Source organism: Dermochelys coriacea, chromosome 26 (genome assembly GCF_009764565.3).
Source record: "Dermochelys coriacea isolate rDerCor1 chromosome 26, rDerCor1.pri.v4, whole genome shotgun sequence".
Taxonomy (NCBI): Eukaryota; Metazoa; Chordata; order Testudines; family Dermochelyidae; genus Dermochelys; species Dermochelys coriacea.
In genome coordinates, this window is record NC_050093.1 from 6701552 (window position 1) to 6728290 (window position 26739).

Sequence of the window (26739 nt, forward strand, 5' to 3'; positions counted from 1 at the left end):
CCTATAGTCAAGAAGGCCATATAAGGAGGGGGTGGGGGAAAGACAGAGACACACACCCCACATTGTATTCTTGTTACATCCACATAATTTGACTTCTCACCTGATTCTGGAAACCCATGGCTGGAACGTTGCACCTTACAGCAGCATCTTCTTCATGGTTACAACTGAGTGACTCTGTGTTGAACTTGCAGTCTGTGATGGATTTTTCAAACCCTGTACAGTCTATTTCATTTAGGTGAATGGGACCCATTCCTTTAAGAGAAAGAAATACAGGGTGGTCATTTCCCTGCCAGCCGCCCAAGGAGAGGGAAGCAGAAATCAGCAAAAGTTTATATTATTGCAGATGATCAACAATGGAATCCAGCGTTCAACACACCAGCCCGAAAGGACTTCAGTTGATTTCTGCTAATGTCATCTTGCTGCTTGTTTTTAAATGTTAAGAAATTATTTCCAGTAGTCTAAGATTTTCAAATGTGCCAGAAATAAAGGAAAAGCCAAGTTTCCACTCATCTGTAATTTACACACTTCAGCTGGAGAAAATTTTAAAAATGACCCAGTTTTTTGGCTGGTTTTATCGGACAGGAACCTGCAGTCGATCAAGCTCTGACATTTTAAATGGGGACATATATACATGTGCCAGGGCAAGAAAACAAAGTATGCAGATCCTTATAAAAACCCAGCCAAACAAGTAATCTCAAATACAGGTGTGCAGTCCAAGATTCCAAGAGCACCGACATGAACGAGGATTGTAAGAGGGTGATCTTCAATTGTTATCATTTGAACTCTCTCTCTAGGCATTTCTATAGCAGGAGCCACTGAATTGTCTAGGCCGGAGGATAGGCGTATGTTCAAATTTTTCTTCTAGTTGACCTGCAGAGAATACTAAAATACCTACAGGGAATCAATAGTTGATCCAATGACACTTGAAACAGTGTGGTTCCTAGTATGACAAATGACTGCACAGAGCTGCATCTTGCACCAAGTAATGCCACCTCATTCTTGAGCAAGAGACAGCAGAAAAGCATGAACACACAATACTCCCTAGTGGTTACATTTTGGTTACTCTCATATCCAGGACCTGGGTTCAATAGCTGGTCAGGGATAGAGGCTTTCCCCTGCTCTTGGTGGAAGGCATCAGATAATCTAGTAGGTCTTTTCCATTTCCTAGGACGTGTCATACTGGATCAGACTTGAGATTCATGCAGTTCAGTATCCCCTGTCTGATAGTCACCGCCAACAGGTGTCAGAACCCTGCAGAAGATGATGTGGGATAATCTGCCCCACATATTAGGTCTCAACTTGGTCTCTGACAGATCTCTAATTCCTGTGATTGTCTATGAGGAGAGAGAGAAAAGAAAAATATTCTGAACTTTGCTATGGAGTCATCCTCTCTCTCAACTCAGCAGAAGCCAAACAACTGGCAGGTGGCATGTTCTACAGATGAATCATTTCAGTGTAGCCCACAGACGGCTATGCACATCTGACCCAGAGGTGTTCCAGATGCTCTTTGCTGGCTAGCAGTCAGCTTTAGCTGGAGGGCGCTGGTGGGGGAAGGCATTACTCACGGGCGAGGTTTCCAAAAAAGAGGAAGGAGTCCAACCACTGTTACTAAGCACAAGTTACCTTCCCCCACCTCTTTAGTCAGCCCTTATCCTTTGAGGTGGATGTTAAGAGCAGCCAATGTCGGAAATGGCAAACACTCCAAGTCATCACTTTTTTTTAAATATACTTATAGCACACAGCAATAGGCACCAGGCTGGTCCACTTGTAACCATGACCTTGGAAAAACTGAAGATGTCCTGTGAGCATATAATAGCAAGTGGGCAAACCAGGGGGAGAACGGCAATGCTTGTGTCGGCACTGTCGATCGCCACAGCTGATTTTTTACTCCCCATTGCTGGTTTTATTACAGTAGTACCCAAAGGACCCAACTCAAATCAGGGCCCCATTAAGCTCCGCATATAACCAGTAAGAAAAAGTCCCTGCCCTGAAAAATTTGTAATCTTCAAGGACCAGACAAAGGCATTATCATCATCCTCATCTTACAGCTGGAGAATTGAGAAACCGAGCAATTAAAGGACTTGCCCAAGGTCACCCAGGGAGTCTGTGGCAGGAAGCTGGGAACTACAGATCTCCCGAGTCACAGGCCCAAAGCCTTAACCACAAGACCATCCTTGTTTGGACCTCATTAAAGAATAAGATTACCCATCTCCATAGCTGTTCCTTTTAACCTGACCCTCATAGGAAAGGGCTGACTAAGGAATGCAGAGGTGGGTAACTAGTTTACCAACAGCGGTGGGGACTCTTTCTTGGAAAGCTCCTACCCCCATCCTTCTACTAAATTTAACTGCTAGCCAGAAAGTAGAGGTGGGAACACCTTTGGCTCAGATGTGCATAAATCTCTGTGGTTCACCAATCCATCTGGAGGACTTGCCATCTGTTCAGACTTCTGCTGAGTCACGACAGAGACCAGTAAAAAGGGGTTGAGCAGCAGAATCCAGAAGCATTTTTCTATTCGCTGCTCCTCTCTTCTCCTCAGAGCAATCACAGGGACAAAAGATGGAAAGGACCAATTAAATCACCTGACTTGATATCTAGATAGTTCTCTTTCCTGATGCTCATAACTCTGTATTTTGCCTTTTCAAGAGGGCAGAGGATTATATTTTTTTTAAAAGGAAATCAACGATGGAGGTAAAGGGGGAAATGTGTTTGTGCCGGTTTTTACTTCTTTATCTCATTAAAAATCCTTGTAATCTACATCTGCAGGTGAAATTGACACAAGTGTTCTGCCCTCTGTCAAATAGCTCAAGAAGAAGGTACAGTTTGATCTTGCCAACAATCACACCCATTCTGGAGTCTCTGGAGAGTTTTGGACTGGAGAGGCTTAATGCAAATATTTTACACAGCTCTCAGTAGGATCCCCCATTTGACTGAATTTTACCCACCATGCATTGCTCTCCACTCAAGCCAACTCCCATGTCCCCAAGGTTTCTGAAGCATTTGACCAACACTGTAGATTGGAAGATGCGGGGGGGTGTGTGTGTGTGTGCGCACGCGCGCATTTTGTCCAACAGAAAAACCCTTTTTTGGTGCATGTTGCAATGCCTCCAGGTGGGACTCTGGAATTAACACGTGCACTGAGCGGAACACAGAGAAAACAGAGCTCTCCAGTAAGGTCCTAATTATAATGGAAATTGCAAGCCTTCCCTCCCCCTTCTTGTAATATTTTTATTGGAATGAGACGTTTCATATACGTCAGATGGTATAAGGACAACGTTTGTGCGTGCTGCACTTCCGAACCCCTTCCCACAGGGTGTAGTTAGTATGAGGTCCAGGGAAGGGAATGCACTTAATGTTATGTCAGCTAGACCACCATACAGACAAGATAATCCAAAAGGCATTTCTATCTTGAGCTCTTAAAATTCTATGACCCTACGTTCCTAGCCTGCCTACAGCTCTCACAGAAGACAATAGTCTGGCCCCGGCTTCTGCAGAAGCCAATGGAAGGCTTTACACACAAAGGAGACTAACAATGGAAGCCAAAGAGAACGTCTCTGCCTATTCTGGTTTCTCTCTCATATTAAAATCCTTCTTGTGCTCAACCTCTGGAGAGGGTGGGATTCCAGATGGGTTTGACATGGACGCAATAATTTGGCCCTCTCTCACACATCAGGGAACCTGGATGGTTTAGATCCATGGTTGCCGGATGGATTGGGTCCTAAGTTTCCATCCCCATAGAAAATCTTAAAAAAAAAAAAAAAAATACAGGAAAAACAATCAGAGAGAGAGAAAAGAGACGGGGAAAAGGAGCAGGGACCTAGCTCTTTGATTCACCCCACCCCTGCAAATTTTGTCCTTCTCTGTTAGGTCTCTCTGCTGACTCTGCATGTCAAAGACCAACCCCCTTGCACTGGAACGTTTCCGTGTTGCAGGACAGTCTGTGCTGAAAGTTGCTGATAAAATGGAAAAATAGGGCTACATTTCTTCTGGGTAAAGGAGTGACTTTGTATAGCTGCATAGGAGGTGATCCTATAAATGTGATTCATGCAAGCAGTCCCATTAAGTTTGATGGAACTACTTGTGTGAGCAAGAGGTACAGGATTGGACTGCCATATACCATTCTACTATATACAATACTTTCTGGGTACTATAAATACATGTTTTCTCCTAGGCTTTCGGGGATGGGGAGCACTCAGAGTTAGAAGGGTTTGATGGACATGTAATTAAAGGCACTGGCGTGGGACTCAGGAGATCGGGGCTCTATTCCCAGCTCTTCAACAGACACCCTGGGAGAGTCATTTAATCGGTCTCCCAGTTCCCCATCTGTACAATGGGGCTACGTTTGGCTCGTTTAGTGAGGTTGAGAATTCATCGAGTTTAAGGCCAGAAGGGACCACCAGATCATCTAGTCTGACCTCCCGTATGTCACAGGGCATGTTTACACTGCAATCAGAGGTGTGAGTGCAGCATGTGTAGACGTACCTGAGCGAGCTTTGATCTAGCTAGCTGGAATACCAATTGCCGCACGGGCCAGTCGCCCAAGCAAAGAGCCAGGATTCCAGATGGGTCTGTACAGCCCATGCTGCTGTGGCTTCACTGCTGTTGTTACTCAAGTTAGCTAGACCTAAGCTAGCTCGGGGTCGTTTCCCCATGCTGGAGTCACACCTCTGTACGGCATATGGGATTAAGAGCTATCCCCCGTTACACTATATGAAATGCAGTCACATCAGTCTCTTATTCTACTGCAATAAGCAGAGATGACTTTCTGGAGAGGAGACTTTTCAAGATTTATTGATCCTAGAGAGAAATTTTGGCCAAAGTAAATTGAGCCTGGGGACTCAATGTTTAAAATAAAAAGAAAGAATTTCACTGGGAATGAACAGCCACTGCTAAAAGTTTCCAGGTTCTGGGCGTGTAGTATGACAGAGTAGGACATTCTCTCCTACTATGCTACATTTTATGCATGAAGATAATGCTTCCTTTTACCCACAGTCAAATACACATCAGCAACACTCTGTGTCCTATCACCCAGCTCCTTGGCAATTTGTTCAGTAAGGGCACATTTAAAGCTTTTCACTTTCTGGCTATTTCTCATACGTGTAATTAATTTTCCATTTCCTTCACCAAACCAAACGTCTGGAGGAGTTTCAATTATTCATTTGGTTTTACAGCATGGACTTTTGTTTGCTGGGAGTTTTCTTTAGATTTGACGCTAGCCATATGAGAGCAAAGACTAAGGACTATAGAGGCAGGCCTGGGAGATACTTCTCTGGATTTTGAGGTAACTAACGCCTGGGATCTCAATCATCCCCACAGGCAGGAAATCCAAACCCAGATCTGGTTCCAGACTGTACAAATAGCTCCTATAGAGTTGCCAATTTTCACATGGTAAATAAGCACCCTGACTTCCACAATAAGCCAAAAATCAAGCTAACCCCATTTCAAAACAAGGCCAAAACAAGTCAATCCCTAAGAACCCTAACACTCTATGTGACCAGATCCCCCAGTGTGCAATCTGGAACTGTGGTGGACCCACTGTGCACGACTGACTCTCTCTCTTCCCCCCCCCTTGCCCCTGCTTGCCCACCCTTGCTGGGAGCCGACCAAAAAAAAAAAAAAAAAAAGGAGCAACAAGCTACATACAACATGCAAGAAGCTACAAGCCAAACAAGCAACAAGCCAAAAAATAGCCAACAAGCAACTCACAAGCAAATTAAGCCAAAAACAAGCCCAATTTCTGCCCCCCCCCCTTTTTTTTTTTTGCTGGTTTGGCATATCTGGGTACAACAGGCTGAACCAAGACTCCAGATCTGAGTTTTAAGGTGTTTGAAACTAGGATCCAGACCCATATTTTGCAGCTGGAGCCAAGCTCTAGTAGTGAATGGCACCAGGATATTTATCCTAGCGAGTTTCTGAAAGCTATTTTTCATTCTTTAACTCTTAACAACCAGAGTAAGTAACAGCTGCAACAGCTGTCCAAGGGAATGGGTACATCCATCCTCACTAGAAGTCGTTAAATGAAGACTGGGTCTCTTTCTAAATGATGAGCTCTATCTAGTTCAACCACAAGTTATTGGGCTCAATAGTCTCACTTAAATAGCAGGGAAGAATAATTTTCCTCCAGTGCAGGAAGTTATGGAGACATATCCCCTGGCGTGCGTGATGCAGGAGGTCAGATGAGTTGATCATAGTGGTTCCTTCTGGCCTTTAAATCTACGAAAATAGCCATGGCCATAGAGAGCAATTTGGCTTATTTCTCACACAACCGGATATAAAGATACATCACTCCTGACTTCTCCCGCACACAAGCCTTATCAAACTTCAATTGCTTCCCATGCCTATGTCTTTTTAAAGTTAGTAGGAAACAGATAAGGAAAGGAGATAGAGAAGGCAAGAAAAGAAGGCCTCCATGTTTGAACACAGTTGTAGCCACTATTATTTCAAAAGTGGTGTGGCTAGGGCCTCAGAGAACAAACTTGTGCTAGTAAGGGTGGATTTGATGTTTGTGCAGATCTCTAAATATTTATGAATCTACGAAGCCAACAAAAGGTCTGTCGCCAATCATTTTGTTCCATACACTTGGCCAAATCCAAAGACACTCTGAATGACATTTCTGAAACACGACTTTTAAAAGTCAAAATGTCAGCTACCACTGAAATAACGACGTGGGAAAAGTTGCGATTCCGCTCCCCAATTCAACCAGCTTGACTGCTGAGCACTTGGAACAAGCACCGGTAGCAAAGTTTGTAATGGAATGGTTTTCCATCCAAAAGTCAGTTTGGTCAAATCAAAACATTTTACGGGAATGTATAGATTCTGATTTTTCTCATTTCATTTCAATAAGAAAATTTCCTTTTGGCTATTATATTATATTAAAATCTTAACTATAATACATACTATATAACATATATAATTTATATGGTATTAAATAATTTGACATATGTAGATATATGACAAATATGTATATATTATATTAAAATTCAAAAAGTCAAAAGGAAATGTTTCTACCTTATCAAAATACAATTATTTGACCAAATCTCTCTCTCTCTTTTTTTTTTTTTAAAATGAATTTTCATTCTGTGGGAAATTTCAGCTTTTTGTTCTGGTTCAGAAGGAATTTTTAATTTTTTTTTTTTTTATTATGTCCTGCAGAATGAAAATTCCAGTTTCTGACCAGCTCTTTCTGCAACTCAGTGACTTCCAACGACCCCATACTAATGATTTCAGTGGGAATTGTGGGTCTCAGGATCTGGTCCATAACATTACTGAAGTTCAAAAGACTTAGCTGAATTTCTCTTTCCTGTTCATCTAATTTCACATCCCTTGGGAGTTCTCTGAAGGCGGTCAAAGCTGACTGTCCATTACGTTTTCATCATTACCTTGCCCAAGCCTTGCGCCTGTTATAGCCTCCTGGGCACTCCCGAAACCCAGCTCTCGGCAGACCACACTCGCTGAAATCAGGTTCCATTGATCGTCGCAAATAGTTCCCCATCCCCCATTCTTCAGCACTTCCACTCTGCCTTCTCCAATCTTGGCCCCGCCTTTCAGCCTGACCAACGGCTGCTGTAATACAAAAACCCAAGTGCAACGTCACTCTTTATGAAAGCAACTGGCACAAGTAGTATTTATTTATAATTCAAACTTTTGGCCTTGTTATAGCCATGCTGTTTACCAACTTGCTAATAAACTTGACTGCACGGGCCCAGATTTCCAGAAGTGACCAACATGAGAACCTTAACGGGACCTGATTTTCATACAACATACACAAAAGCTGAGCCACATGCAATCACTGGTCACTTCTGAAAATACACAGCACTAGCCGAATGACCCCCTAATAACAGAACCGCTGCAACAGGACTTCTCTCTAGAGTCCCACTACAGTTCCTCTAAAAAAGATAGACAGTCTGTAGCAGGCAGCTGTTCAGGACGGCCAGGCTTAAGGAGACCCTGTGTGGTTACACTTACTCCAAGAGGGAGATGGTGGGAGAGAAAGGGAGGAGAGAAGTCCCCTTAAATGTATATTTTCATGCCTCAGGAAAGGGCTGGTTCCAAGAAATGGCTAAGGTTTACGATGCACACGTGTGCGTCTCCCCTTCCATAGTCCTAGTTCATGCAAAGGGATGGGGAATACAGTAGGGTAGAAGATGTGCTAGAATCTTATTCTCTGCTGTTCTGGTGCATGGGTTTGGGAGCAAAGAGGGCATGTCCACAAACCACCCTAGGCACAAACAGTTGGGAGACAGGATAGCATACAGGAACAGACCTGGGGTGGCTGACAGATCAGCCCTCACATCACATCCCCAAGAGAGTGAAGTCAGAGGCTTGGGACCAGTGTCTATTCCCCCAGCCGGCTAGCATGCTGGTTACCCACAGCAGCGTGTGCACGAGCACGTTGCAGTTGCCCAGAAGTAGGGTTGCCAATTTTGATTTGGACGTATTCCTGGAAGTTTCATCACATGACATCATCTTTAACTGAAGATTCAGCTTTGTCCTGGAGGCTCCAGGACAGTCCTGGAAGCATGACTGCCTTCCCCAGAAGGACGGCAAAGAATCTCAGTCAGACAGTGAATGGGCCTGCCTGTGGATTCCTGGCCTGGTAGCCAGGATTCCTGTGGCAGTGGGTGCACCGGGAGCAGCCCATCCTGTGCCAGTCAAGGCAGAATTTGGCCTGCGTGCTGCAGACAGACACAAGGAGAGTCAGAGTGAAATGAAAAACACATTCCTCAAATATGCTCAGTACTAAGAGACAATGAACTAGTGCAGCTTCACTGAAGTCAATGAAGCTTCAGCAATTTACACCAGTGGAGGATTTGGTCCAGTGATCCTATTTGGATAAGAACCTGGGGCCCCAAATCCCAGCGTGAACATCAGCTTTCATAAGAGCTGTAAAAAATATGTTAAACAAATCAAATACCATTGCATCATCCAAGTACACTGTGTCCATGCTTTCCCATAAGGTTGAGGAAATTGTCCCTTCCAGAAAGCTACAGATTAAGTAACTATTAACGTGGAATAAATGCAGCCTTTTCACAAGTTGCATGGTAACATGCTGTCCCAGAACACTGATCCCAGCTGATTATACCTTAGAACTGGGCTGGGTCTATCCTTCAATCCTTATGAGCCCTGATCTTGCCCGCACTGAGACTGATGGGAGTTTTGCCCGAGGATCTCGACCAAAAAGAATGATTTTTTCTTTTAAATCACACACAAGAAGGCTGAAGGTGGCTTTTGAGATAGGTGTAATTATATGTTCACTTGCCATATGTTATTCAGTCACTAGAAGTCTCTGCTGTTTCAGACAGAGTGGGATCCCTGGAAATCAGGTGAGACAGAGCTGGAGCTCAAGCTAAGTAGAAGCCTGTTTGTCTGTAGATGTAATTGTTTCTTTAATAAATGCTGCTTGTTTAAAACAAACAGACTACAATTAACACAAGAATCTCATTTTCAGAAAAAGGTTATAAAATTCTACCTACAGTACTTCACAGGGATGTTGCAAGGGTCGATTGATTAGGTCTCCAAAGTACTTTGAGATTCCCCAGTTGAAGAGCTGTATTTTAAAGTATATGATAATATAGAAACCCACAGTAGCGCACCTGCCTCACATTTACGGAAGGAAAAAATATCACAATTCCCCAAGAATACATTTGCTTCAAGTCCCTGCAATCTTATGAAAATAGACCATCGGTTCCATACAGTAGCCCAAGAGGTATTCTACCACTGTCTGGTGAGCATCTCAGTAACCAGTTATGTTGCTGAGGTTTAAGGGCAAAGAAGTATTTAACTCAACAGAAGGTAACACCCAGTATAATTATAGCATGCAGTGCAAAAGACATGTCTGCAATCCTGAACGGGGGCAGGAGGAGGGGGGGGAATAAAAGCCAGTTAAAGCTGCGCAAGACAGCACAACGTCAGTGAAATACCTTTGGCTTTGAAACTGTAACTGCATGTCAGCATACAGACATCACACCATAGCCATGATTACATAGAACTTATATTACTGAAGAATTACCATATACAGTTAAATGCCAAGGAAAGAGAAGAATGGTCTTGTGGTTAAGGCATTAGACTGGGAGTCAGGAGATCTGGCTATCATTCCTGGCTCTGTCACAAACTCCCTGTGTGACATTGGGTAAGCCAGTTCAGCTCTGTGCCTCAGTTTCCCCATCTGCAAAATGAGAATTATTAATAATTCTTCCCTACTCACAGGAGAGTTCTGAAAAGAACTGTTAATGTTTGAGGTGCACAGATACTGTGGTGACGGCACCCTGCCAGAACCATTTTCACAGTTCTGATGACACTTTTCACTGAAGTTTAAATGAAAACCAAGTTGGGTGTTTGTGACGCTGAATATATTAAAGATTATGAGGCGCTCAGATACTAGAGTAATAGAGGGCACAGAAAGTACCTTGGTTAGTTTTTTGACCTGCTGTAGAACTGGTGGTAATATTTTGGTTTTTTTAAAATTCCAACAAACATTTTTCATCAAAATTTCAAATTTTGATTAAAAAAAAGGGATGACACTTCCATGAAAATGACAGCCCATTTTTCAATCCATCCTACGAGCTCGCGATGCAGGAGGCAGAATCAGTCAGGAGACTGGGAATGGGATGATGAGTCTTTTACGGCTGGGTTGCTGGTTCAAATCCAGACCAGGATAGATTTAAAATGTTAGTTTTAAACTCAGCACTGGGAGGATTAAAACTTTTTCCAGCTCTGCCCATTACTTTCCAAGTAGGGAGAGAAGTGGCTGGCATTGCAGGTGGAGGATGAGCTATTGCTTTGGAGAGCCAGCCATAAATAAGTGAACAGTGATTTGAGCGAGGCCTGAGACCAAAGAACCTATAGGGTTTAAAACCAGAGATGCATACAGCCGGGCCCAGTTGAAGGACATCCAGAGCCTACAAGAATGCTTAAAGAATTAATTGGCGATTTGAAAGCCTCAGAAGAATAGTCATGGTTTACACAGCCTTTCACCTCTGAGGCCCAGATCCTGTAAACACTTGACCACACACGTGAATAACTCTAGGCATGTGAAGAGTCCATGGCCCAACCGAGATCAAGGCCTTAGCGTTGCAGGCCCTGAACAGACACATAGTAAGAGACATTCCCATCTTTATAGACCTCATGAGCTAAACAGACAAGATGGATGAAGGGTGGGAGGGGAACAGAAGCACAGAGAGAGGAAGTAACCTGCCAAAGGTTACAGTAAGTCAGTGGCAGAGATGGGAATTGAATCCATGTCTCCTGACACCCATTTTAGTGATCTATTGACTAGGCCAAGCTGACACGTTTCCCCAGCACTAAATCCCCTTAAAATCCAAACAAGCACTTGTGCTAGGATCTACTGTCATTCAACGGTATTTGTCAGTAGAAGATACCAAATAGCCAAGTTGTTGGATTATCTACAATATCTACAGTGAGAGACTAACCAGAAGAGTCTAAGTAACTGTAAACCAGCAAGCCCAGCAGCAACCAGGCAACTGTTCAATGGGCTTCAACAGACAAACTCAAAAAAAAGCTGTGACATATGTATTTTCTTCCTACTTGCTTGTTGCCCTGCCAATTTCGGCACTAAACGAACCCCACAACATCTTGAGCCAAGCATCCTGAGTGAGAACAGCAGGGAGGTTGGAGGATGGATGCCCAACCCAATCTACGTGCTGCAACGCTCACTGTAAAGAGAGCTCTGCTGGTTGAGGGGAAGGGAATTAAGAACCGCAAGGCAGGTGGTTTAGTTTTTAAGGCATTGGGAGTGGGACTCAGTGGGTTTGGGTTCCATTTCTACATCTGCCACTGACGCCATCGGGGAAACGGCTTAGACATGTCTGCACTGCAATCCCAGGGGTTGAGTGCAGCTTGTGGAGGCATAATGAGCTAGCAATGTGGGTTAGTGGCTCAAATCATTACCCGGGATTCTAGGTGGGCTCATACAACCTGCGCTGGAACCTGTGCTCTCACAGCTTCACTGTTCTGATCTAGCTAGATTAAAGCTAGCGTGGATATAGCTACACAAGCTGCAATCACACACAGTTATTGCAATGTAGACATACCCTTATTAGTCTCAGTGCGCCTCAGTTCCTAGTCTTCTCCCACCCTTTGTCTGTCTGGTCTATTTCAATCCTGCAACCAGCTCCATGCGGAGCCAGGCTGAAATCAATAGAGTACCACCTATGCAGAACAATTTACAGACTGGAGCTTTCAATTGTAAGCTCCCCTAAGCAGGAGTTCTCTCTTATTATGTGTATGTACAGCACCTAGCACAATGCAGTCCTGATGTGGGGAGGGGTCTCAAAACACTATTATAACTCAAGTGATAACCAAAAAATAAATTATTATTAGAAATGTTAAAACACAGGAAATAAATTACATCTCCCGCAAAAAACTAATTGTTTTTCCTGGTCAAAATCACATAGGAATTCAAACACATTCTTACCAGTGCTATAGTTGGTTGAACAACAAGGACAAAGTTGTCAAAACTCTTCCCCCAACTTTTTATTCTTTTAATTTTTGGCTCAAATTTGAAACGGATGAAATTTTTCATGGAGATTTCAAAACTCAAAACGAATTTCATCCAGTTCTAACACTACCACAAATTATTCTGAATGAATGCAGCGTAATCGACAGTCACACAAACATTTTTGTCCTAACACAGTGCAGCCCTGATCCTGCAAAGATGTACTCATATGCTTAAAAACTTTACCCACTGTGAACAGCTCCACTAAGTGGATGGACCACTTGGTAGATAAAGCTATGCCCATGGGTGAGCCTTTACAGGATTGGGGCCTGTCTTGTGTAAGGATAAAAACGTTTCCAACGGTAAACTACACTGCATTCATTCAGAATAATGTGTGTTATTGGAGCTGGATGAAATTAGTTTGATTTTTGAAATCTCCACATGTCCGACAGTTGATCGTATTTATGCAGTTGAACACAAACCTGTAAAATCAACGCTCTTTCCAGTGGGATGGCTGAAACGGTCTCCTTACCTCCTGCCTGAAGGCTTTTCGGAAGCCACTGTTGCTGCTGGGAGCAAAGGCACGCCCAGGGATGCAGCTCACCACGGCAGGCATCCCGTTTTCACAGGTGATATTCTTCTCGGCATCCACGCTGAGATGGTTGCCCAGTTTGCAGCTGGAGATGTGAGCTTCGTTGCCAGTGCAGTCCATGGAGTAAGCCCAGTAATTTTGCTTCCTCTTGCTGGCAAACATCCTGAAAGAAAAAGGGAATCAGACAGCTAGTGAAATCATTCAAAACCACTCAAAGGAAAATCATTCTCTGCACAGCCAGCCTGTGGAACTCCCTGTCACAAGAAGTTATTGAGACAAGTACTGCAACTAGAACTTTAAAAGAACCCTGGATTAATTGAAGGCTACTGCTAAATTTCTAGCAAATGGATTAGTACAGAAATGTTCCTATCTTTCCCATGTTGCATCTGCTTCCTGAAGCCAGACAGGGAAGCTGAGAGCAGGGTGATACAGGCTTTATTTACACTCAGAAGTTGCACTGGTTTAGCTACCTTTAAAAATAATTCATTTAATGAAGTTAAGATTGACTGGCCACAGATCCACTTGCTTGTGTAATGACCCTTTGCTTAGTTTGTCACCAAGGACTGATCTCGAGTCTGAAGTTCAGACCTCTGCCACTTGAGTAAAAGGACTAAGTCCATGAGCTGGGAACAGCAGCAGGAGACTATCCTCTCTTGGGATCAGCCATCCAAAGGGACGCAGACACACTTGTGCAATTCTACTTGCATCACACACTACACATGAATAAAATCGACACTTTGCACAAAATGCAGAGATTTTTTTTTTTGGCATATGCAAACTGGTGCGGTGCAAATAAAGCTGGTGCATCGTTCCAGGCCCTGTGAAAATGTGGCCCTTGACATAGCTGTTATCCCGGTAAATTAGCTGGGGGTAAGATGGCAAACTGGAGATAAAGCAAGGGCTCTCCAACACTTCTCGGAGCTGCAGTGTTAACAGCCTCGAACCTAAGGAGCATTTCCGAGCGTGAGAGCGACTCTCCTTATGACACGTTTACAGCAGAGGAGATTGGCAGGAGATTCCACATCTTTCTCCCAAATTGGATTGCTCAGCAGGAATGACTCCAGCGACTGGGGAGTGGAGGAGAGATAAGCCCCGGGGGAAAAAAAAAACTAAACAAAGCAAAAACAAAAAAAAACTGTTCAACTTCCTCCCGACCAAAAACACACGGCTGTCTTATGGCTGCAGCTGAGCTAAAATGGTTGGTTGGTTGGAATGACATCTACCACCACCAGAGGGGAGATTCTGCAAATTAAGTTAATCAAAATCCAAAGGAGCCAAAACACAAAACTGTGATCCTGAAGTGTCTTTACAAGAGCCCACATGTGGCACTATTCCAGAGTGAGTAGTAAAGGAGTGACAGTGATCCGAATGGTAGCTAGGAGAGTGTAATTAAGGTGGATAAAGCGCTAAAAAATGAAGCTAAGATATTGATTAATTGTAGCATTGATAAAAGAAAGCCAAAATGGGGTGAGGGCATCTGAACAGTTCAGGGAGCTGGTAGAGAGAGTCTTTTTCTGCTCGCTAGGTTGTTGGTGTTAATCCAGCCTAGATTGGAAGCGACTGAAAGCTGTTCCCATTTGATGACCATTCAGAGGGGCCATGTGAAATAGGATCTCAGTCCATTCCCCAGTGGGCAGCTGTCCAAAAGGACAGAATCCACCATTCAACAGTTGACTCTAATTGCCCGTCCTTGTTGTCAGTCTCAGGAGAGGTGTCTAGGCTGCAATGGCTCCTGGATACGGAGCTGTCAGGTTCCTAGAGCCAGATTCTTCCGGATCATCACAGAGCCGTGCAGGAGAAACGTGTCTGTCTTGTACCTAAAGGCCTCCAAGGCTGTTGTCAAGGTTCCTTCCCCACTCTGAACACTAGGGTACAGATGTGGGGACCTGCATGAAAACTCCCGAAGCTTATTTTTACCAGCTTAGGTTAAAATTTCCCCAAGGTACAAACTATTTTACCTTTTGCCCTTGGACTTTATTGCTGCCACTACCAAGCGTCTAACAAATATATAACCGGGAAAGAGCCCGCTTGGAAACGTCTTTTCCCCCCAAAATCCTCCCAAACCCTACACCCCCTTGCCTGGGGAAGGCTTGATAAAAATCCTCACCAATTTGCATAGGTGAACACAGACCCAAACCCTTGAATCTTAAGAACAATGAAAAAGCAATCAGGTTCTTAAGAGAAGAATTTTAATTGAAGAAAAAAAAGTAAAAGAATCACCTCTGTAAAATCAGGATGGTAAATACCTTACAGGGAAATCAGATTCAAAACAAAGAATCCCTCTATGCAAAACCTTAAGTTACAAAAAGACACAAAAACAGGAATATCCATTCCATTCAGCACAGCTTATTTTATCAGCCATTTAAACAGAATCTAACGCATATCTAGCTAGATTACTCACTAAGTTCTAAGACTCCATTCCTTTTCTGTTCCCGGCAAAAGGATCACACAGAGAGAGCGATCCTTTGTTTCTCCCCCCTCCTCCAGCTTTTAAAGTATCTTGTCTCCTCGTTGATCATTTTGGTCAGGTGCCAGCGAAGTTATCCTAGCTTCTTAACCCTTTACAGGTGAAAGGGTTTTTCTTCTGGCCAGGAGGGATTTTAAAGGTGTTTACCCTTCCCTTTATATTTATGACAGCTGTCAAACCAAAAATAAAATCTTTCCCCACCACTAAATTTACCCCCAAAACCGATAGACAATTAATTTAAAAGTCAAACTGATAGAAACCCAGGACAAAATCAGTCAAGCCTTGTTTGGTTTTCAGAGGCAGGGGTGATGGCAAAATTTTGAAATTTCATTGAAATTACAAAAATTAAAATAAAAAAACCTTTCTAATAGCTCTATTTCACCATCCATCTCCACCCCCAACTAAGTCTCCCTGGCACAAGTTTAAAAGGGAGTCACCAGCTAGAGCACAAAAGTAACAAAATCAACATCCCATTTAGAAACAAACACGCACAGCAGGCCGATCAAGGGAGATAAGGAAACACAGCTTGTAGATTTGGGCCAGCCATTCCATAACAGGAACATCCAGTTCCACTTTAGACCGAAGCTTGGGATTGAAAGGCAGTGAGAATTGGGTGCCTAATTCCCTTAGGCGTCTAAAAATCCCAGCAGAAGTGACCCCAAAGTTAATAACTGATCACTTTGGAATACAAACAAGGGGCCAGATTCTGTTGTCAGTCATACCAGGGTAAAAATTGAGAATAAAACTGACTTCAGTGAACATTGACTTCATTGACGTTACTCCGGACAGTATAATGGAGATCAGAATCTGGCCCTACATTGAGACATTTGTACTCATGAGAGCCGGCTGTTCTGGCCTCAGTTTTTTCATTTGTTTATTAGAAAAATTCAGGCATTATAAGCATGTACATTGGAAACCCTTGACCTGCCACACACATGCGAAAAGTTGCATGAATTTTGCAAGCAGACAAAGGACGCGAGTCTGCCTTATAATACCAAATGAAGGGATGTCTTCTTATAGCAAATAATGATCTCATCCCAAGGAATTTCTTGAGGTATTTACATTAACAGCCCTTGGTAAACTGGTTATTAATATTCAGGAAATGCCCTGGGCTTCTTGTCAGCTCACCTCCCTTGACAGATTCTGGATTTTCAAAGGTTGTAGAGTAAAGTTTACTTTACCGTTCCCTAGGCTACCCAATAGGCTACTGAAGACTATCTGGCACTGATGATACAGAAAGGACCCTATCCAAACTTCACTGGCGTAAATCAGGAGTAACTCTACCAAAGCCAAAGGGATATGAATAAAGACTCAGGTCCTGAAAGTTTAAGAGACAATCAACTGAGCGTGTTTTAATGGGTCATTAAAAACTGATCTTCACCATCCACTGAACTGTCCCTCTATCAGCTGTAATGGAAACAACACAAGTATGAGGGAAGTCTCAAGATTCAGCTGAGAGCAATCTTGCTTTGTTAGGAACGGTGTGAGAGGGGAAAGGGTCCTCATTACAGAAGAGCATAAAACGGTGGCTACAGCCAGCCAAAGTCACTGGGAAAAATTCCTCCATGGTATAATGAACTGAACCAATGATTTTGGCCACCTGCGGTACATAAGCATGGAGCATCCTCGGGTATTTAGGGGGAGCTAATCCTGTCCTCAGATAGATTAACAGGAAAAATCAATCAAATACTCTCCCCTCTGATTCAATGGGCCTGAGACACCGGTTTCTGGCTCTGCTGAAAAGACAGCATTTCCACCCCTGACTAACTTTCCCCGGGGCGGGCATCTGTACAAGTTAGCAAGCATCCTTTCTTCAGCCTTGCGCAGCAGGGCAGAGGAGCTGCCAGATCTGTTGCCTTCTGCCTACTGGGGATATTGCTTTCCCAGCAAAAACCAGCAGAGATTTATTCTCCAGATAGGGGCACAATGCATTGCCCCATAAATTCAAACACAGGTGTATGATCTTATGATTTTAAGGTTGAGGGCAGCTCTCAGCCACAGATGAGAAAGGAATGGTTTGATGTGAATACAGGTCAGAAAGGCACGAACTCCCAAGTTCTATTCCCAGCTCTTATACTCCTTGACCATCTTGGACTGAGATCCTGCTCACTCCAGTGAGAGTTGCAGATATTCAGGATTTCCTAACATAAACCCATCTTCCCCCCAATTTGCCCATCTGTAAAATCGAACTAATGCTGCTCCGCTTCCACCACCAGAACAGGGGTTTGGGAGATGAATTTATGAAAGCTCTTAAATAGCTCTGAAGGAGCAACAGAAGCATAGAAAATGCACTGAGGTTTGTTTGGTTTCTTAACAGAAATTGTGCCATCAAATGGAGAAGCTAAGTTATATTGAGGAATAAAACTTTGGCAGCACGAGATGATGAGCTAAGTTGTTTTCTTTCAAGCAGGATCCATCTGCAAATTATTTCACCTCCCACCATGGTACAGAAGCAAAGCTGAATATCTGCTAGCTCAGACCACCAAGCTGCAGTTAGCAGGAAAGGGGATTACTGTGGGTCTAGAAGGGGGTGTTTGCAATCCCTAACCTGCAGTATTATGAAGCCGATTTTGGAACTGGATCTGAAATCTGGTACCCCCAGCTGCAGGATAACAGTATGAAAGGTTTCACTCTCAGGAAAAGGCTAGTTACAAGTTATGCCATGCGAAGCCTGAGACATGAGAAAAACGCTACAGGGCTTGATACTCATGTGAGAAAGGAGGCTCATTCCACTATGAGGGACTAGGGGGGGATGAAATCTTTCCTTCCTCAAACCACTAAGCAATAGGACTCGAAGATGGTCATAATAAGCTACAGCAGGGATTGGCAACCTTTGAGAAGTGGAGTGCCAAGTCTTCATTAATTTAAGGTTCCGCGTGCCAGTAATAAATTTTACATTTACGGAGCCCCTCCGACGGAACCCCAGACTAGCAGCAGGCTGAGCGGGGCAGGCAGCCAGGACCCCGGCTGGCAGGGGCCAGCAGACAGAACCCTAGACCGGCAGCATGGGCAGCAGACAGAACCCCACACCGGCAGCGTGCTGAGCCGCTCATCCCGCTGCCAGCCCCGCTCATCCCACTGCCAGCCCGGGGTCCCGGCTGCCAGCCCCGCTCATCCCACTGCCAGCCCGGGGTTCCATCCATCCAGGCCAGCAGCAGGCTGAGCAGGGCCGGCGGCTGGGACCTTGGCTGGCAGCAGAGTGCCACTAAAAATCAGCTTGCATGCCACAGGTTGCTGACCCCTGAGCTACAGAATGGAGGATGAGCCCTGGATTTGCAGGGTATCACAGATGACCTGGATTCCTGAGCAGGACTTTAGAGTGACCAAAGCAGAAACTACCCCTGAAGTCACTAGCCCTGATTTTACAAGGCCCATGGGGCTGGACACTTGGAGTTTTACTTAGTCCTGGCAGGCCACTTTTCAATACAGCTTTGCCCTAATAAGGAGCCTTAATGCATTAAATGCAGGGTTCCAGTAACTTTGGGCACACACGCCATGCCATGGGAAGGGAAACAATTCTTTTAGATGTGACAATCCAATGAAACTGCCAGTCTGACAGATCTGTACTTAGGAAAAGTACAAACACAATTCAAACTTCTCCTCCCTTTGGCACAATCACACCCCAGGCTGTTCCAACACTGTGGAAAATATTCAACACATTTTCCAAATATTTTTATTTGGGTGTCAACAGCTCAGATACCAGTTCTCCCTTTTACCTGTAGATGGGCCTGAAACAGATACAAGGGGGAGACTGCCTGGGAACAGGCACCAGGTTCTCAGCCACTGACTTACTGTGTGACTTTAGAACAGTCACGCAGAGGCTGGTATTTAGAGTATCCACAACTCAAAGTGTGATAGCCAGCACCTCTGAAAATCAGGCTCAATCTCACTGCCTTATTTTTCTCCCATCTGTAAAATCGGGTTAATGATGCAGTATTATTTATTTTTATAGGCACTAGAAATATGCAAAAATCCCTGATCTGAATATCCTAATACACACACACACCCCCACGCACACACACGTGTACCCATTAAATATATATCTATACACACAGAGCATACTTTATCCCATCCATAACTGTGCACCTGAACACAAGATTCAGCTTACAAGGCTTAAAGGTAAATAACCCAATCCTTAATAGAGAACATACGGAAAGATACCACATGTACCTAGAAACACGACCCTCACCTCAGAGAGACCAAAGGCATATTGGTGGACATGATGCACACAGAAAAGGAGTACTTTTGCACCTTAGAGACTAACAAATTTATTAAAGCATAAGCTTTCGTGAGCTACAGCTCACTTCATCGGATGCATTTGGTGGAAAAAACAGAGGAGAGATTTATATATATATATACACACACACACACACACACACACACACACACACACACACACACACAGAACATGAAACAATGGGTTTATCATACACACTGTAAGGAGAGTGATCACTTAAGATAAGCCATCACCAGCAGCAGGGGGGGGAAAGGAGGAAAACCTTTCATGGTGACAAGCAAGGTAGGCTAATTCCAGCAGTTAACAAGAATATCAGAGGAACAGTGGGGGGTGGGGTGGGAGGGAGAAATACCATGGGGAAATAGTTTTCCTTTGTGTAATGACTCATCCATTCCCAGTCTCTATTCAAGCCTAAGTTAATTGTATCCAGTTTGCAAATTAATTCCAATTCAGCAGTCTCTCCTTGGAGTCTGTTTTTGAAGCTTTTTTGTTGAAGGATAGCCACTCTTAGGTCTGTGATCGAGTGACCGGAGAGATTGAAGTGTTCTCCAACTGGTTTTTGAATGTTATAATTCTTGACGTCTGATTTGTGTCCATTCATTCTTTTACGTAGAGACTGTCCAGTTTGGCCAATGTACATGGCAGAGGGGCATTGCTGGCACATGATGGCATATATCACATTGGTAGATGCGCAGGTGAACGAGCCTCTGATTGTGTGGCTGATGTGATTAGGCCCTATGATGGTATCCCCTGAATAGATATGTGGACAGAGTTGGCAACGGGCTTAGCCACACAATCAGAGGCTCGTTCATCTGCGCATCTACCAATGTGATATATGCCATCATGTGCCAGCAATGCCCCTCTGCCATGTACATTGGCCAAACTGGACAGTCTCTACGTAAAAGAATGAATGGACACAAATCAGACGTCAAGAATTATAACATTCAAAAACCAGTTGGAGAACACTTCAATCTCTCCGGTCACTCGATCACAGACCTAAGAGTGGCTATCCTTCAACAAAAAAGCTTCAAAAACAGACTCCAACGAGAGACTGCTGAATTGGAATTAATTTGCAAACTGGATACAATTAACTTAGGCTTGAATAGAGACTGGGAATGGATGAGTCATTACACAAAGGAAAACTATTTCCCCATGGTATTTCTCCCTCCCACCCCACCCCCCACTGTTCCTCTGATATTCTTGTTAACTGCTGGAATTAGCCTACCTGCTTGTCACCATGAAAGGTTTTCCTCCTTTCCCCCCCCTGCTGCTGGTGATGGCTTATCTTAAGTGATCACTCTCCTTACAGTGTGTATGATAAACCCATTGTTTCATGTTCTCTGTGTGTGTGTATATAAATCTCTCCTCTGTTTTTTCCACCAAATGCATCCGATGAAGTGAGCTGTAGCTCACGAAAGCTTATGCTCTAATAAATTTGTTAGTCTCTAAGGTGCCAAAAGTACTCCTTTTCTTTTTGCGAATACAGACTAACACGGCTGCTACTCTGAAACCTGTCATGATGCACACAGAATCATAGAAGCATAGGGCTGAACGGGACCTCAAGAGGTCATCTAGTCCAGCAGTTCTCAAACTGTGGGTTGGGACCCCAAAGTGGGTTGTGACCCTGTTTTAATGGGGTCTCCAGGGCTGGCGTTAGACTGGCTGGAGCCCGGGGCCAAAGTTGAAGTCCAAGCCGCACTGCCTGGGGCTGAAGTCAAAGACCGAGCCTCACCTCCCAGGGCCAAACCCTGAGCCCCACCATCCTGGGGTCAGCTTTGGCTTCAGTCCTGGGTGGCGGGGCTCAAGTTACAGGCCCCCTGCTGGAGATGAAGCCCTTGGGCTTTGGCCCTCCCTGCGTGGGGGGGTGAGGCTCAAGCTTTAGGGTTCGGGTGGGCTCTGGCTTTGGTACCCACCCCCCCGGGGTCGTGTAGTAATTTTTGTTGTCAGAAGGGAATCGCGGTGTAACAAAGTTAGAAAACCCCTGCTCTAAGTCCATCCCCCCATACTGAGGAAGCATTAAGTATACCTAGCCCATCCCTGACAGGTGCTCGTCTAACCTGTTCTTAAAAACCTCCAATGATTGGGATTCCACACACTCCCTAGGTAACCTGTTCCAGTGCTTAAGTATTGGAAAAACTTTCCAATGTCTAGCCTAAATCTCCCTGGCACAAGGGATGAAGGAAAGTTACCAAGGAAAGCTGGGATGAAGGAATATCGATGAAGAAAAGTTATCAAGCCATCATTTAGTAAGTACAGTTGCTTCCAACCATTAAAACGATACCATCCTTCTTGGAAACACCTCTAAGTGCAGAGCAGGAAGGATCTGCTTTGTCTTATTAGAGCGAATTGATTATGTGGTTCTGATGTGCAATGCAGGAGCACAACAATGACTGTGAGCGGAGGTATCTCTTTAGCTCAGGAGAGAAAACGGGCATGGATGGAAACGTGTTCCTCTACTCCAATAGTCCAGAACAAAACATGAGACCACCTGGTAGCAATTACTACCTCACTGCTCGTATCCCTTAGACGCCGGGAAAAAAATGCTAGTTTTATTTGTTTCAGAGTAGCAGCCGTGTTAGTCTGTATTCGCAAAAAGAAAAGGAGTACTTGTGGCACCTTAGAGACCAACAAATTTATAAGAGCATAAGCTTTCGTGAGCTACAGCTCACTTCATCGGATGCATTTGGTGGAAAAAAAGTTTTATTTGTGTTGCTTTGCCGCTTTACAGTATTCCAACCCCAGGACCTTTTCCACCCTTCATCTTCATCTCACTAATGAGAAACATGAAACGCAGCCAGTCAACTCCAACAGGAACCTAGAGAAACAGCCCTCCTGTGAGCTAAACGAACAAGCAGAAAAAGAACAACTATTGCTTCTTATGAATAATGTCCTCCCCCACCAGCTCAGTCCCTGGTCCAGCTCCATAGATCACGGACTTGGGGGGAGAAACTGGATGATTTCTTAGCATAAGCTATTTTGCAGCTGCCTTATTGTAAACTGTAAAGTGTTTATGTTACTAGCTGGAGACAAAAACAAATCTGCAGCATGTTAGCTCGCAGGGGACAGTGAGAATTCCTGCTGGTTTTGTTCTGCATGCAGCCAAAAGGACACTGCAGGCTTTTCCCCAGGGATCGTAGAATCATAGGAGATTAGGGCTGGAAGAGAACTCAGGTCATCATCTAGTCCAATCCCCTGCTCAATGCAGGGCCAACCCCAACTAAATCATCCCAGCCAGGGCTTTGTCAAGCTGGGCCTTAAAAACCTCTAAGGATGGAGATTCCACCACCTCCAGAGATAACCCATTCCAGTGCTTCACCACCCTCCTAGTGAAATAGTGTTTCCTAATATCCAGTCTACACCTCCCCCACTGCAACTTGAGACCATTGCTCCTTGTTCTGTCATCTGCCACCACTGAGAACAGCCGAGCTCCATCCTCTTTGGAAACCCCCCTTCAGGTAGTTGAAGGCTGATATCAAATCCCCCCTCGCTCTTCTCTCTGCAGACTAAATAACCCCCTTTCTCTTCCCTCATTTTATGCCCTCTGTGGATATTGCAAGAGAGTGCACTATGTAGTAGCAGTAAAGCCCTGTTTGTAGTAGCGACACTTGACCAATGTGCCACCATTGCTAACGTCATTTCAGATCCACAGGCAGCAGCCATGTTGGGAGGCTTAGCATAGACAGGCTGCTGACATTTCAAGCAGCGTGTCATCTAACCCTGTTCGCAGCAGGGCTAATTAACGTACTTAATACAGTGAAGGCAGCTGGCAGCCTGGCTACTGAAGAGCTCCCAAGGCTGCTAACTCCAGTTGAGCTGAGCAGTGGGAGAATTATTGGAAAATTTCTCCATGGCAGACTAGCTGAGCAGCAACCGACTCACAACCCTTAAATGCAGTGAGTTGGCAGCCAGACACCCAGGAACTATGGAGGGTGAGCCCAGGTGAGAGGCAAGTGCCAGAGAAGCTTGGTAAACCCTGGGTAAACATTTTATGTGAGGTGTGAAACCCTGAATTCTATGCCGTCGTGTGAATGAGGAATCTTGCGTTATGACGCAAAACAAGGACCCGTCTTACTACAGTTCCAATCAGTTAAAACTGCCCTTGCTGCATGCACTGGCCCTGATCCTACAACTGGATCTATGCAGATCTATCTATGGATCCTCTATGCCTGCTTAGGCTCTCTTTGAGGTTGATGGGCCTCCATGAAGATCTAGGTGCAGGACTCAGACCGCAGTCATATACATATGTTACACACACACACACACAGAGCCCAGGCCAGTAGAAAGAAAGAAAGATTAGAACTATCTAGTAGTTGGAAATAGAAAAACTTAGTGAACCAAGCCCATCTTTTTGTCTGACTTTCAACAGATAGTACACTTTATCTCCTCCAAAAGGTTGGGCTCAAACTGGCCTCATGCACCCCCGGTTACAAAAGGAAGTGCCCGACATTTAAGGTATTTACACAGAAGTAAAATCTGATCCACAGGAATGAAGCAACCAGCCGAGGTTTGCCCACTTCTAGGTCTCTGCTAGAATTTGAAATTTGCATTTTTGAACAAGGCCCGAGTGTTCGGGAAACACGACCAAGGCTTATAAAAAGATCCCCTCTTACTTGTAGACCTTGACATTGTATTTCCTCTCGCCTGGAAATCCAAACATGCCGCAGACGACTCGGGAATTCTTCGCAGTCCAGTGTTTGTCACAGACCTGCTTCCAGCTCCCTCCATCTTTCACCTCCACGTAACCCTCTGTAACGGGCACACGCCTACGGTAGGTAGCAAGAATGGCTCGGATCCTTATGTCCTCCAGCTGGATGTTCATGTTCTAAGGGTAAAAAAGGTATTTTAGGGATGCATTGAAGCAAGGCAACAGGTTCGAATGGTTAGATCAAGGAACTGGAAGTCAGGGCACCTGGGTTCTCCACCTGACTTGTTTTCCAGCTGAATAAACTGACCCAGGGAAGACAAAGTGGCTTATGCAAAGTCAGCACAGGGAGTCCAGAAGGTCCTGTTCCCAACTCCCCCACGGACCTTCTGGGCAACCCTGGGCAAGTCATTTCATCTTCCAGTGTCTGTTTCTCCAGCTTACAAAAGCGATGATACTTTACCGACCTATGTGCAGAACCTTAATATGCCCGGACAAAAAACATCATATATATGAATGCAAAAAGTACTATGGCCGGATGGACCTTTACAAATAGGACATTTCTGGAGTTTCTAAAAAGATCCTTCACATGAGATTTTTGTTGTTTAAATAATGTTTTTATTTTAGTCTATTTCATTTTTCACCACCACCCTTGGCCATAGTATAGCCATATTTTTATTTTCCCTTTTTCCAGATTGCTTAAAATGTCCTCTCCACTGAGCACCAGGGGAAACTTTACAAACGTGTGCACAATTGAAGATCCAACTGCAATGTTTCCCCCACCCACTCTGCGCTTGCCAGCAACAGCTGCGTCGTTCCATACTGTGTTGCAGCAATTAGCATGCTGTAATGGGGAGAAAAGGTAGCTAATGTCTTTGCATTTTAGGTGCGACTTGCTTTGTGCCTTAATTCACATGCAGGGGCCTGAGCTAGGCTGATTTACACCAGCTGAGGATCTGCCCTCAGAAGCATAAAAGTGAGCTGGGCCTGAAATTCATATAATCACAGCAATGTATCTGTGCATCACTTTCCTCACTATGGACCCCAGGTACTACAAGTACCCAGGGTCCCTGACGGGCTAGTACTCTGGTTTCTAGCCCATGCCACTGTGTCTACACTACTACTGTTACCCATGTTAACTAGGTTAACATTAGCACATGTTACAATCACACCTTCAATTGCAGTGTAGACATACCCACAGTGACTTGCCCAGGGTCACACATAGGAGGTCCTGAGGCAGACAGGGCATTGAACTCTGATGTTTCAAGTCCCAAGCTAGCATGCAAGCCCCTGGGCTTTCCTTCCTCCCTCCTTTCATTCACCAAGAGCAGAAATTTTAAAAGTGGGTCTCTCCAATTGTTATTTGCGTGTACTCGCTGTTTGCTCAAACTGGATTTCTCCTTTAAATGAAATGCACTTGGGACAGGACATGAGTCACAGCGGCCACATGGAGTTCACATTTTGAGCCTACATGAGGGCAGGAATACTGTACAGCAGAACTCAGACATTCAAGCCCTGAGCTTGGAGGAAAAAAAAAAAATCCGCTGTGGCAAGCAATTAAAAAGCTAATGGAATTTTATATAAAACTTCCAGAAGTCCTTTTTCTTGTCAACAGTATAAAAAGTACACGGTTCCCAATGGTTACATCACAGCTGTGGAATTCTTTCTCTCCCCTCCCCAAGTTTCAACACTTAAATGTGAACAAAGCCCAGCACTTTAAAGGAACACGTGCTGCTTTGATCCACTGGGGGGGGCACGAGGAGGGCTGCCCGTGCCGCAGCAGGTAACGGGGGGGGGCCATGCAGGGGAACTGCTCCCCGCCCCAGCTCACCTCCGCCACCCTCGGCCTGAGCGGGAAGCCGCCGCCTGCTTTTCAGCCCTCCCCGGCTTCCCGCTAAACAGCTGATTCGCAGGAAGCCGGGGCAGGTGGGGTGGAAAAGCAGAGCGAGGCGGTGCGTTCAGGGGAGGCGGCGGAGCGGAGGTGAGGTGAGCTGGGGCCGGGCGCAGGGTGGGCAGCTGCCGGTGGGTGCTCTGCACCCACCAAATTTTCCCCGTGGGTGCTCCAGCACTAGAGCACCCAGGGAGTTGGCGCCTAAGGTGCCACTTTTGATGTGATCAGTGGGGGAGAAACTGCTCCCCCTGCTCCTCTCTAGCTATGCTCCCTCTCCCCTAGGAGCCAGAGGGACCTGCCGGATGCTTCCTGGGAGCTGCCCCAGGTAAGCACCTCAGGGACTCCCCACCTCGCCCCCTGGCAGGTGCCTCTGGCTCTTAGGGGTGGGGTGGGCACCCACATAACTCACATGCAGACCCTCCTGCCTGGTTCTGGGGGCAGTCAGGGGACAGCAGC

The 26739-nt window shown here is 44.9% G+C and overlaps 1 protein-coding gene across 10 annotated transcripts in view; it reads right to left on the reverse strand.

Moving 5' to 3' along the window:
- Positions 1 to 26739, reverse strand: part of LOXL2 (lysyl oxidase like 2) — a 103089-nt gene that overhangs the window by 21516 nt on the left and 54834 nt on the right. For all 10 annotated transcript variants that reach the window (XR_005290362.2, XM_038385095.2, XM_038385088.2 and 7 more), the window contains 4 exons: positions 24361 to 24572; positions 12987 to 13209; positions 7380 to 7563; positions 101 to 252 (listed from right to left, as the gene is read on the reverse strand). Coding sequence is in view for 9 of the 10 variants with exons in the window: in XM_038385095.2 (XP_038241023.1) it covers positions 101 to 252; positions 7380 to 7563; positions 12987 to 13209; positions 24361 to 24572 (771 nt within the window). In the remaining variant the exon portion in view is untranslated. The remainder of the gene's footprint in view (positions 1 to 100; positions 253 to 7379; positions 7564 to 12986; positions 13210 to 24360; positions 24573 to 26739) is intronic.